At 37.0% G+C, this 14,137-nt stretch overlaps 1 protein-coding gene and 1 pseudogene across 2 annotated transcripts in view; one reads left to right on the top strand and one right to left on the bottom strand.

The window, feature by feature from the left end:
• Positions 1-14,137, bottom strand: part of NLK (nemo like kinase) — a 152,562-nt gene that overhangs the window by 67,618 nt on the left and 70,807 nt on the right. For both annotated transcript variants that reach the window (XM_023183857.2, XM_023183856.2), the window contains exon 2: positions 5,076-5,205. In XM_023183857.2, coding sequence (XP_023039625.1) covers positions 5,076-5,205 — 130 coding nt within the window. The remainder of the gene's footprint in view (positions 1-5,075; positions 5,206-14,137) is intronic.
• Positions 10,899-11,069, top strand: LOC111520787 (annotated as a pseudogene).

The following is a 14,137-nucleotide window of genomic DNA, read 5'->3' as shown; positions in this document are numbered from 1 at the left end:
ATATTTTTAGTAGAGAGGGGGTTTGACCATGTTGGCTAGGCTGATATGAAAATAGCTTAATGAATAAGCTATAATAATATAGCTTGCAGTGAGCCGAGATCCGGCCACTGCACTCCAGCCTGGGCGACAGAGCGAGACTCCAACTCAAAAAAAAAAGAAAAAGAAAAAAGACCTATCAATCACATTGAGTCTTCCAATCCATGAACATGGGAGACTGTATTACTTTAAATGTGACAGTAATCTGCCCAGAACCACAAACTTTAGGCACACAGCAAACAAAACCAAATTCCTTGAAAAGTAACATACCCCTAGAGCATCCTTTGCTTTTTCCAACTCCTTAGCAGCACAACAGTTATTATTAGTTAGCACTTAGTATTACCAATGTTTGAACAGCATGTCTGTATTAAGAGATAGGCCATATCTGTTTTTCCCATATTGTAGGATTCCGTAACCTACTTATGAACCCAAAGGGGTGTTGTATGAGTTAGGTCAGACTATACAAAGGAAAATGAATGAAGTTTCTTTGTCTCATTCTAGCCCTCTCTGGAGCACTCCAGAACTAGGACAACAAAAGTAACCCCAAGAGAGAGATCACAGAAGTTATCATTCCAGGCCCTTAGATTTCTTTTTTTCTGTCACTTTCATTCACTCACTCACTCTTCAAGTAGAATGGCTGCCTACTGTGTACTTAGTGTTATTGTCTAAAGACAAGAAAAACGTCCAAGACTTGTGTCACAAGGGCTCTTGGCAGGAATCAACAGACCCTAAGGGGGCTCTAAATGGGCTTTAGAGGACAAGTGAAAGCCTAAAATGACATTAAAATTGTATATATGTGCATTTTTCTGAGAGGATTCATAGCTTTCATCTCAAAGATCCAAAAAACCTAAATCATCACTTTCCCTGCTGATCATATGATAACTATGCATGTATATACACACAAGCACAAATGCATAGGTGGGTAGACAGAAGATTCTGCCAGATTTTACAAAAGCTCAGATAGATACTAGTAATAAGCCGAAACGCCAATTTTTAGAAAGCTAAACCCATTTCTGTTTCCAAAGTTACTTCATCAAGGTGAATGTGTTCTTCAAGATGGCGAAGTAACTACTCAGATGTGTGTGTATGTGTGTAAAAATTCAGTCAGATCACCTGAAATCAATGAATTTGATACAGTGACTTTGAAGGTTCCTTTCAAAAGAAAATCCAAAGCCTCTCAGGCTTTGTTACTATTCTTTGACACATAAAAAGCCATCCAAATTAAAATCCAACCTTCCTACAATGACCAAAATCTTTCTAAATGCCATTTTTGTCATGACATTCCTTTCTGCTTCAATCAAATCTTGTTCTCAAAAGGCTCATATTAAGATTTTTCTTCTCTGTGTTTGGCGCATCTTTGAGTTTCTAAGTTCACAACAATTTTTCTCTCTTCTTAATATTATGGTACTCGCCTGACACTTGAGAAGCTTTAAAAAATCACAGATACCTGGGCCTCAATCTCAGAGATTACAACTTAGTAGGTGTAAGGTAAGAACCACGAATCTGTGTTTTAAGGCACCCCTCTCCAGGGAATCTTTGAATACATTTCTAGGTTTTGGTTGTCCAGAGCTTTGCTATGCACACAGCTGTCCTGGCTTAATGTTTAACCAGGCAACGCTCCCATAGTACTTTTATCATAGTAGTTATCACATTATGAAAATAATTTCAACTATTTGAAGATAAAGACACCAGAAGCTAATGTAGTTTAGGCATATAGGATGTGCAAAACAAATGTTTACTGAATTAATGAATATGGGTTCTACAGCAAGACAGATTTACAGTCCAGTCTGTGCCACCTTAACCTTGGGCAAGTTACGTAACTCCAAGCCTTTGGTTCCTCCTCCACAAAGTAAGGTTAACAAGCTCTATCTGACAAGATTTTTAAGGAGTAAATTAATAAATATATGTAAAGCATCTAGCATATCTCCTGACACACAGCAATATTAAACACACCTCTTCAAAAAGGAAGTGTTTTAAGTCTTTATTGTATCTTCCACATGACCTAGCACTGCACTCCTTACATAGGACACAATAAATAAACATTTGCTGCCTTAACTAGATCAAATACCAGTTGTCTCTTAGACTGGCATTCCACACATACTAGGTGTGCTGGCCCTGAGATCCTTTTGGAAATAGATCTCAGAGATAGCAGAGATCCATTATATATAAAATAGTGGTGCTGTGCCATCTCCAACTATGTGCCTCACTTTTAAACACTTTCACAGATGTCACAGGCACTCTTCTATGATAGAGCTCAGCAGCTCCAAATAGTGGTTTTGTGTGTGTTGAGCAGATTTACATGCATTTAAAAAATTTAATTTCTACAACAATCATATACAGTTATTTCTGCTTTTACCATGCCTGCTTCGAAAATGAAAAAACTTAAAGCTTGGAGAAATTAACATCCAAGATGCAACAGTAAAAAACAGTAGAACCAAAATTCAAACCTAGTTCTGACTTTAAAGCACAGCTCTTAGGAACTATATTAGAATTGCTTGTATGTTTTAATTGGTGCGATTTTCACAAATTCAGTTTATTTTTCTTACACTGCTCCCTTTGACACTATCTTTGTAACTTAATTAGTTATTAGGAATGAGTCTTGAGCAAAAATACCAACTAGACAAACAGCAGTTTATTATACCACCCCTCCTTTATAGAAGAGGCCAAGGTTGGTCTGAATATAGTAAGCCATTGATATCATTAGTAAGCAAATTTCTTTTTTTTTTTTTTTTGAGATGGTATCTTGCTCTGTGCCCAGGCAGTGTTGTGATCTTGGCTCACTGCAGCCTCTGCCTCAGAGGCTCAAGTGATCCTCCTGAACCTTAGCCTCCTGAGTAGCTGGGACTATAGGCGTGTGCCACCAAACCCAGCTGATTTTTTATTTTTTGTAGAGACAGGGTTTTGCAACGTTGCCCAGGCTGGTCTTGAACTCCTGGACTCAAAAGATTCAGCTGCCCTGGCCTCCCAAAGTGCTGGGATTACAAGCATGAGCCACTGCACCCGGCCCTTAGTAAGCAAATTTCTGATGCCACCCTTGAGATATTTCTTCATCATGGATACCTTTATTTGAGTCTCTGACAATGAAAGAAGGCCTGCACTCTTTGATACTGAAGTGACACACTAAGGTAAGGTCAAGAAATAAAGAACTAGACATTATTCTAAATTATTTCTAAAATCTGAGGAATTGGTAGTAAAATAGTAACTCAAGTGGTATTTTGTTTTGTGTTGTGGTTTTTCTTTTAGAGATGGAGTCCTGCTCTGCACCCGGACTGAAGTGCAGGGGTGATCATAACTCACTGCAACCTTGAATTCCTGGCTCAAGTGATCTTCCTGCTTCAGCCTCCCAAATAGCTAAGACTACAGATCTGTGCCACCACACCCAGCTAATTTATAAGACTTTCTTCTTTAGAGATGAAGTCTCATTACATTGTCCAGGCTGGTCTTGAACTCCTGGACTCAAGTGATCCTACCACCTCAGCCTTCTGAGTAGCTAGGATTACAGATGCAGCCATTGTCCCCGGCTTCAAGTGGTATTTTTAAATGTATTAAAACAAGCATTTTAAGGCAGTTCCAATTGACTAAAACACAGCAATACCCTTTAAAAAAATTAAGGCAAGAGAATTTCAAGAGGAATAATCAATAAAATGAAATATGTCAAACCAAGGAGCTTCGAGTAAACCATATGGTAAGTTTAGTACTCCAGTTTTAACAAATACCTCAAACTTTTGCAAATTTGCTTCTTAAGTGAGACCAAACTTTTGGCCAAAGTTCTCAAGTTTTTTGTGCAAATAAGCACTCAGACTCATAAGAAATCATAATTTTTTTTCTGATAAGTTTTTATTATGGCAATTAAAATAGCATAGGTTGAGTACTATATAAAGAATTTGAGGCAGTTTTTCTTTTCACATGAAAATGAAAACATATTCTAATGCTGGCAACCTCCAGGTAAATTTTACATGTATCAAATTTTTAATTCAGGATTAGTTGAAGGGAAGCTCTGTCAAAACACAACGAGTCTATTTGTCTGTAAGTCTTCACATCTCTAAACACAGCCAAAAATAAGCTAGCCTATGTTAACTTAAGGGATGTACTGTTTTTAAAGGAGAAACTGTTTCCCACATCTCTAACTTAATCTGATTTAAAATATTACGAGATAAAACACAACATCTTCAATTCCCGGAAGACCCTTAAAATCAAGGGTCAATTATTTCCACTTAAATCACTCACTACATAAATCACTACACTCTATTTTTGTGTTGAATATTAGTATTATTCCTTGGCTAAATATCAATATTTGCTTTGCATCAATCAATATTTATCTGTCAATCAATCAGTCTTAGAATTCACTTGAATTCACTTACACTTGCTCATTGTTCAGTCACAAAAAGGGTCCAATTTGTCTCAGGTTTCCAAGCACCTCATTAAAAACCTTGGTTGTAGTTTCTATTAATAACCTATTTTCCCTACAAATACATGTTCCTTTTCTATGGGTTTTAAACATATTTAATAGCTTGTATTCTTAGAATTAAAAAAGACATTCAGATTGACAAATGAGAGTGCACACCACATTCCAGAAGCCAATGTGAAACTCCTGATTTGAGGTTTAGAGCTTGTGCATGTCATATAATTCATAGTGTAATTTTCAAACCTTCAAATAAAATGCTCATAAAATGGACTCCCCAGGTGTGTCTAATATGCTAAGGTTGAAAACCACTAATCTCAATAGTGAAAATATAAGACAGTCATAGAGAGACATAAAGAGTATATATAAAAGGAAAGCAAAGCACTGAAAGACTACAGCTTAGAAAACTCCGTGTGTGTGCATCTCTTCCAATAAGAACGCATGAATTGAAAACCTAACAATAAGTATTCTCCTATAACCTCACTGGTGCACTTATTTGTTTTCACATTTTGGCATAAAACTGTAGCCAATTTCCAAATTTTACTTATAGGTGCCCTTTTAAACGCTCATTTGCTCTTTACTAATTGAATGCAGGAGGCTTAGGAAATAGTTTCCCCCAAATACCAATTTCACTTACATTATCATGCTTAAAAAAACACAACATCTTCAATTCCCGGAAGACCCTTTTGCAAGAGACCAGATTCTGGAAGACGTTGGGCATCTTTTTGAGTGCTACTCTCTTTCCATCTCTTGGATCTGTTACTGACCTAAAGAAGCAGTATTTGGAGAAGGGGGAAAAAAAACAGAGAAATCAGTTCCACACCTTGTTTTCCAATGTTTCAGATCATGACAATATCTTTATCTTAAAACACTCAACATTAAGTCCACTTAATGAAGCTTAAGGTGTCAGTGAGAAAGATAAAAAAGTACACACTTAACAATTAAAGAGAATGTTTGGTCACCCAAGTCATCTGCCATGCTTTAAAAAACAAATTCCCTGTCTAAATTTATATAAACACTTACTCTTTCAGAAGTCACTTTATGGTATTAGTGGTAAAGCCATTTTAAAGACAGGAAAAAACAAACATACAGAAGCAGCATAGATAACATTAATTTGATAAAAGTCAAATTAGTTTTATGCTTTATTTTCAGAACTACATTGAGAGGGAAGACATGTTCAAACACAATTTAAATATTTTGATATCTTATGTATATGAACATCTTTTAGTAATACGGATTTCAATATAAGTAGCAGTTGAACAATGTCCCCTCCTTAGAAGTCTGGGTGCCAGCTTAGGGATCCCTCTAGCTCCCAAGTAATGATAACTTCATCCCTTTTATTTCCTAGCTCTTAGTGTGGTAGTTGCTTCTTGTAGTTACTATCTCTTTAATAACTGTGTCCCCCTCCACCCGCCCCTTTTAGCCTTCTAATACCTATATAACCAATTTCCTGTATTATATTTCCCTATGTTTGAAATAGGAATGTGGTTTCTGTTTTTTTGACTGAACCCAGTTGATATATATTAACCAAATAGTTAAAAGAATATCAGGCCGGGCTCAGTGGCTCACGCCTGTAATCCCTGTATTTTGGGAGGCCAAGGTGGGTGGATCACCTGAGGCCAGGAGTTTGAGACGAGCCTGGCCAACATGGTGAAACTCAGTCTCTACCAAAAATACTAAAATTAGCTGGGTGTGGTGGCGGGTGCCTGTAATCCCAGATTTTAAAACGACACAAATTTAGGAGGAATAAATAGAGCATTGGATGATCAGAACAGGGGCTGAACGAATAATAGCTGAAAATGTTAGGCAGGAATCTAGCCAAATAAATTGGACAGAAATAAATTCTACCATAACAACCAATCTTAGTATGATAGGTAGAAGGAAAAAAAAAAAGCTCTAGGTTAGTTAATTCATGGAAAATCAATTTGCCAAATGACCAATTGGCCATGTATACTCAATTTATTGGTATTTATTTTTTCTTTCTTTTTTTTTTTGAGACAGTCTCGTTCTGTCGCCCAGGCTAGAGTGCAGTCAAGAAATTTTGGCTCACTGCAACCTCCACCTCCAGGTTCAAGCGATTCTTATGCCTCAGCCTCCCAAGTAGCTGGGATTACTTGGGATGTATTCTAGTATTTTTTTTCCTTAACATGGTGCTATCTAAGAACACGATGGCTTCACTTTCTTCCATTGGCCAAAATTTTGATAAAACAAGTATTATCTATTATCATTATTTTTTAGAGACAGGGTCTCACCGTCACCCTGGCTGGAGTGCAGTGGCACAAATATGGATCACTGCAGCCTGGAACTCTTGGGCTCAAGTAGTCTTCCTGCCTCAGCCCTCTGAGTAGCTGGGACTACAGGCAATTGTGAGTTTTCAATAGCTTCATAAATGTAACTCAAGTAGGCCAGGAGACCTAACATTCATGACTGTTGCTTAAAAAATACCAACCCAGGTAGGGTGCAGTGGCTCACACCTGTTAATCCCAGCACTTTGGGAGGCTGAGGATGAGACAGGAGGATCACTTGGGGCCAGGAGTTCTAGACCAGCCTAGGCAACACAGTGAGACCCTGTATCTCACATACACACACACACATACACACACACACACACACGCACACACACACCCCAGCCAAATCTGCAATACTGATTAAAAATCCACATAAACTAGAAAATAGGAGGGGACACTGATATATTGCTATATTCAAACTATGAGTCGTACTTTTTTTCTGTTTAAATATACTACTTCAGTATCTAGCTACTAGAAGAGAAAAATGTCAATGAAATACGAAAAAGGGAAAACTTCAGATAACACATTGTATTCAACTGTCACGTCTCTTTGGTCTTCTCTAATCTAGAAGTTATTTGGCATGTCTTTCATGACTGCCATTTTTGAAATATACAGACCAGGCCAGTTACCTTGAAGACTAGCCCTTAATTTGGGTTTGGTGTTTTCTCATAACTAGATTCAGATTACCCATTTTTGACAGAAACAACAAAGAACTGATGCTTTCTCAGTGCATCATCTCAGGAAGCATATAATGTCAATATGTCTCATTACTGCTGATAACTTTAATCACTTGAATGAGGTGTCTGCCAGGTTTCTCCACTATAAAGTTACTATTTTTTTCCCTTTGTAACTGTGTAAATATCCTATTCCTCACTGAACTTTGATCCATTAACTTTAGTATCCATTCACGATTTTTGTCAGAATCAATTATTACGATGGTTGCCAAATGACAATAATTTTAATATCTTTAACAGTTAGCCGGGCACAATAAATACTAGTTTTTAAACATGAGGTAAACTGATTTAACACAATGCCCTTTCCAAAGGCCTCATACGATACTTCTTCCTAACTTCTGACTACTACTTACTGGTCACCCTATTATGGTTAGAAAAGCCACTAAAGGAGATAAACCCACTCCTGAAAACACTTGACACAGGCTCAAGGTGAGTACTGTGTCTTGTAATGTTTTAAAGTAAAATTCACAAAGCAGCATTTTAGTATTCATGCAAAAGCCAGTCATGCCTGTAGCTGGCAACAATATAACTCTAATGAATGTGAATGGCAGTGCAGTAATTTCATGCCATGTTGAGTTTGTTCTCTCTTAACTTGAGGTAGCAGATGCTTTGGTTCAGCACAAACAGTACCACAGAACACAGATAAGTGTGGAGGCATGTTATACAGGAATTCTTTTATTTTCTTTGTTACTCAAAGGCTTGAGGCGCTTAGTTTCTCTGCTGCTGCAATACCCTGGTTATTCTAACGGCACTTGCTAATGAAGCTCCAGCTGTAGAGATAATGAACAACACTTAGGACAACTTTCTTCATTTCAGAAAAAAAAGGAGCCATCCTTATACCTACAATTCTGGGGCAGTTACTTTCTCTGCTAAACACTGGATGCCTTAAATAAGACAGTGCATCTGTCATGTCATCTGATTCCCTTCTTAAACAGTCAAGTTTTACTAACAGGAGTTTACTTTCTAAGTCTTAAATTTATACTTCAAACAGCATGTTTAAGAGTCATGAGAAGGAATCCTTCCTTACACCTGTCCAGAGTTTATCAATACTTCTTTGTCCTCACAAATTCAACTGGTTTTTAAAAAGCCAGAAGAATCCACAAGTCATTTTTCAGAGAGATATGGAATTGATCAAAAGAGTACAATAATAAAACAGGAAGCATTTTAGATCTGTTGTGGTCATTTTGTTGAGTTTTCTTAATCCCAGAAGACTGAACACTGCCACAAATCTGCTTAAATTACTGACAAGCAGAAAAGTTGTAATGAAACAAAAGTGAAACTTATTACTGGGAATACTTTCTCAGCCACTAAAATGTCACTTAAAACATCTTTAAACTAGACAGCAAGAATCTCCAAGAAATTATGTTTCTCTTTCATTTTTATGTGAAGAATCCCCCATGTTTTAGCAGTTTTAAAGTTCATGTTTCTGATACATGTTTTTAGCTATTCAAAGCAAATGCATAATATAATTTAAAAAGTGCTTCAACTTGGTTTAAGAAAATCAGGTTCTTCTAATTCTATCACATAAAGTTGTAATCAGCAATCCTCCATTTCTTGCTACACATACTACAATATGTCAACTACACCAGTACAGTACATATCTCAGTAACAGAACCTCCTAACTAAACTCTAAATATTTAGATTATTGCCTTCACATTTATTTTGAAATTCATTTCCTTATTTTTACTTGTATTTAGATTAAGTCTGTTTCAGAAAACAATTAGCAAACTGGGGCAAAATGTTTGACAACAAACAAGTCTAGGAAATGTATCCTATTTGTACCTTAGTCCTTATTTTATGTTCAAGGATACACAAGAAATTTATGTAGTAAGTTATGGAATAACAAATTTATTTTTATTTCTCACTAGTCTTTCTAATCACAATTTTAACAGGCTGTAATTTGTGTGCACTTCACCACATTTATCGAGTTGTACACAATTTAGAAGAAATCTTTCTAGGCTTTTCCCCCATCCAAAACACATAAATAAAAAATGGATTCTCATCTTCTATATTTAATGTATCCTATTAGCCGAGTTCTTTTCTCATTTGTTTGTTTATCCAAGTTTGGTAATTGTTGGGTTAGCTGTATGCATTAAGAAAGAGATCCTTTTCCAATTTATCAGGATATATAAAATGATTCCCAAATTTGCTAATTTGTATTACAAAGAAAAAAGGCCTTATACAACAGATAAACCAAGGCTGAGAAACAGTTCATTCTTTTCTTCATATCCTCCTAATATTATTCAATATTAGGAGGAGCAAATAATATTAAGAGCAGCAAAATATCTGTATTTGACTCAAAGAGTTAAATAAGAACTTAAACATCCTGTGTTTAATGAACTAAAAATAGCAAAGATCTCAGCAGATAAGACAGCACTGGGCCATTCTGATCTGTAGTGAGACACCTGAAGGTGCTGGTAATGGAGGAAGGATAAGGAATAGGTAAGCCATCCAGCATCAAGCTGTCATATTTATTTTCAAGTACTTAGTACTAGTGAGTGAAACCTAACTCTTAAGACCCTTTCAGTCCCCACCAATAATAGTGGATAAGTTAAAATGTAGCTAAATCATTTTATGATCATTCTTGTGGTCTTGGGAATATTTAATTGCTTTTTAGATCATGAATTAATTAGTTCCATCCATACTGTAGATGCTGGGGAGATATAGAGACTTCCTCCTCAGTCACTGTTCAATATGTCTACGAGGAGTATTGAACTGCCTGCAGGAAAATTGCCATGCCAGATTTTCTCATGTTAGAGGGTGAACATGATACAGCCCAGTCTGCCAAGTCTAGGTAGTTTTCATGGCCCACTAGTCACAGTCCTTGCTTAGAAACAGACCTACGAATATTGCATGGGGAGGAAAACCAGTTGAAACAATGAAGGAAAGGCTTCTAGGCAAAGCCACAAATGAAAATAATTCACAACTACATCTCCCTCTTGCATTTTAACAACTTTGTCTAGGCAAGAAGAGGTTACAAAGGGCAAATAAAACTAAAAATATGTCACACAAAAATGCACTTACTTTTAATCCCACTGATTACTTCCTGAAAGGTATGTGTTCACTAATAGGAACATTGAGGACCAGAAAAAAATTTATATTTAACAACTGGCAATTTTTGTTGCACATTAGGTTTATGTAAGGATAGAAAACATTTGAAAGAAAAAGACAGTTTTATTCACATGGTAGGTTTGTGACAGTGTGGCTTTGCAGATGTCAAAAATCTTAATGAATTTAGAAATAAAGCTCACATCAGAAAACTTTGTTCTGAATTGTCATAGAGCATATTTTAATATTTTAATGGCTAATATTTTAATAATTACTTAATACAAAATGTGAACAATATGCCTGAAGTTAAAAGCAAATTGAACATATCAACAGTAAAAAAATTTTTGAAATAAAAGAAGCCCTTCGCCTGGTTGCACTCCTGAAAGCAAGATGGGTCACCAGCAGCTCTACTGGAGCCACCCATGAAAATTTGGCCGGGGTTCTCACACTTGTTGCATCTGCTCAAAGCAGCATGGTCTGATCCTGAAACATGGCCTCAATAGGTGCTGCCAGTGTTTCCATCAGTACGTCAAGGATATAGGTTTCATTAAGTTGGACTAAATGATCTTTGTTGAATGAATTATCCAAGGCATCCACTCAATGAAAGAAACCATGTTAGCTCTGTATACATAAAATAAAAAATTTTAAAAATATAAATGAGGAAATGTGAATATGGCCTAGAATTAGTTATAAATAATATGTCCGTATTTTCTAGAGATGCATACTTATAAGTATAAACAGGTGAAATGACATGAGATCTAGGATTTGTTTTAAAATACTTCAGCAACAATAAAAAAAAAATAGTTGAAACAAATGAAGTAGATCTTATTAAATACTGAATCTAGGTGGTGGGTATAATGGGGTCTAATTATACAAACAGAAAATAATGTAAGTTTGAAATTTTCTTTTTTTTTTTTTGAGACGGAGTCTCACTCTGTCGCCCAGGCTGGAGTGCAGTGGCCGGATCTCAGCTCACTGCAAGCTCCGCCTCCCGGGTTCACACCATTCTCCTGCCTCAGCCTCCTGAGTAGCTGGGACTACAGGCGCCCGCCACCTTGCCTGGCTAGTTTTTTGTATTTTTTAGTAGAGACGGGGTTTCACCGTGTTAGCCAGGATGGTCTCGATCTCCTGACCTCGTGATCCGCCCGTCTCGGCCTCCCAAAGTGCTGGGATTACAGGCTTGAGCCACCGCGCCCGGCCCAATGGAAATTCTTATAGTTTAGGAGGGTAAACTGTTATAATTACTTTGGAAAACAAGTTGACACTATCTATTAAGTCAAAAATATATATACACTATGACCTGGCAATTTGACTCCTAGGTATATAACCAAAAGGAATATGCATATCTATACATTAAGACACATGCAAGCATATTCAGAGCAGCAATATTTGTAATACCCTTAAAACTGGAAATAGCTTAAATATCCACAAACAGAATGTTTAATATATAATATACAGTATACAAATTGTAATATATTCATACGGAATACTCTCCAGCAATTAAACTACTGCTATATGCAACAACATAGACAAATCTTACAAACATAATTTTGAACAAAAGAAATCAGTCACAATAAATACATACTACAAGATACCATTTCCATAATTTTTTTTTAAAAAAGGCAAAGTTAAACTATAATGTTTAGGGATGCACACTTAGGAGACAGAAACTGCTGGGAAAGGAAGTAGTTAGCATAAAAGTTAGGATAGTGATTATCTTGGGAGGAGCGGACAACGATGGTAGAGTGTCAGAGGCGTTTGAACCAGAGCAACTCCATCTTGAGTAAGGGGTGGGTAAAATGAGGCTGAGACCTACTGGGCTGCATTCCCAGGAAGTTAAGGCATTCTGAGTCACAGGATGAGATAGGAAGTCAGCACAAGATACAGGTCATAAAGACCTTGCTGGTATAACAAGTTGCAGTAAAGCAGCCAGCTAAAATCCACCAAAACCAAGATGGTGATGAGTGACCTCTGGAATTATAATACATTAGCATGCTAAAAGACACTCCCACTAGCACCAGGACAGTTTACAAATGCCATGGCAACACCAAGAAGTTACCCTATATGGCTTAAAAAGGGGAGGCATAAATAATCCATCCTTTGTTTAGCATATAATCAAGAAATAATCATAAAAATGGGCAATCAGCAGCCCTCAGGGCTGCTCTACCTATGGAGTAGCCATTCTTTTATCCCTTTACTTAAGTAAACTTGCTTTCACTTTATGGACTTGCCCTGAATTTTTTCTTGTGTGAGATCCAAGAATCCTTTCTTGGGATATGGATCCAGAAGGCACAGGGGACTTCTGGGTACTGGTGATGTCCTGTATCTCACTTGAATGGTGGTTACAGAAGTGTGCACTTTGTGATACGCCACTGAGTTATACATTTTATTTTGGGTATGTTTGTTACTAAATTAGAAAGATTTTTTTAAAAAGGCAAATTGCCCGGCTTAATTTTCTAGCACAAAAAAAGTATTTTAGCTTAAACTTGTATAATGAGTAACTTTTTAAAAGGATGAGTCTTTCCATTATTTTTCATATAGATATACATCTATACCAGCCCAAAGAACTTTGTCACTTCTTTCCCTGTGCCAAATTCATTCTGTAGAAAGGAGTATACGTAATGTCTTTTTTATGTTGTAGTAGAATTCCAAAGGAATCTGCTTGCTTAAAAAAATAAACATTTTCTTCATCATTACACAAGAAAACATTATTAGGAAGCATTCCACAGGAAAGTGCTGTCAGCAAATTTAGGACTACAGCCCCACCCCTAATCTAATCACAATCTCCTAACTTATTCCATTGTGAAGCAAAACGCTGAAGCAGCTACAACATATAGATGTGTTTCAGGTTTTCAATTAGCCTGTTAAAAATAACCAAACCCAAAAATATTACAAAAACAAAACAAAACAGGAGGCAGGACTTCCAGCTGTGGCAAACTGAAGAGGTCAGCAAATCCTTTCCCCTCAAAACAACTATAAAACTAGACGAAAGTGTCAAAAACAGCCATTTTGGGACTCCAGAAAATGGCCAAAGTCAAATGACAAATTTAAGTGTTTTTACAAAAAACTGCTGAAATTTGTGTTAAGAGGAGTCACAGCTTGGGGTTGCTTCTTACCCCACCCCTGCCACACCCTATCCAAGCACCAGTACATCTAATAGTTCCCGGGCAAGGCTGGCTACAAAACCCAGCAGCTTCATTGTCACAGAGAGCTAACATGATTTGAAGGCGAGGGCAAAAAATCCACACCCAGTAGCATTGTGGGGTCAAAGCATTAAACCCAACTAGAAAAGAACAGAGAAAGCCTATACTCTGTTATTCAAAGGCTGCTGTCCTGGTTGAGAAGAAGGGCAGACTATCAGAAATCCAGAAATTTAACAAGCAGATTCTGGAAATGAGAGAGCCACAAAGGGGGGCTAAACTCCCCACACAGTCCTGGCTAACTGATGGCTGAATATATGTCCAGAGGAGACTGGAGAGAGCCTGAACTCTCCATAGATCTCTTGCTGACTGAGAGGCTTCCTGCATGTGAGGAAAAACTGAGAGGGCTCAGCAGAAAATAAAAGCTGGGCAAATTTGAAAACTACATGATCTCCCAACACACACACACACACACACACACACACACAC

The sequence above is a fragment of the Piliocolobus tephrosceles genome, chromosome 16 (assembly GCF_002776525.5).
Source record: "Piliocolobus tephrosceles isolate RC106 chromosome 16, ASM277652v3, whole genome shotgun sequence".
Lineage (NCBI taxonomy): Eukaryota > Metazoa > Chordata > Mammalia > Primates > Cercopithecidae > Piliocolobus > Piliocolobus tephrosceles.
Note: the sequence above shows the minus strand (reverse complement) of the source record. Positions and strands in the feature narration are given on the sequence as shown.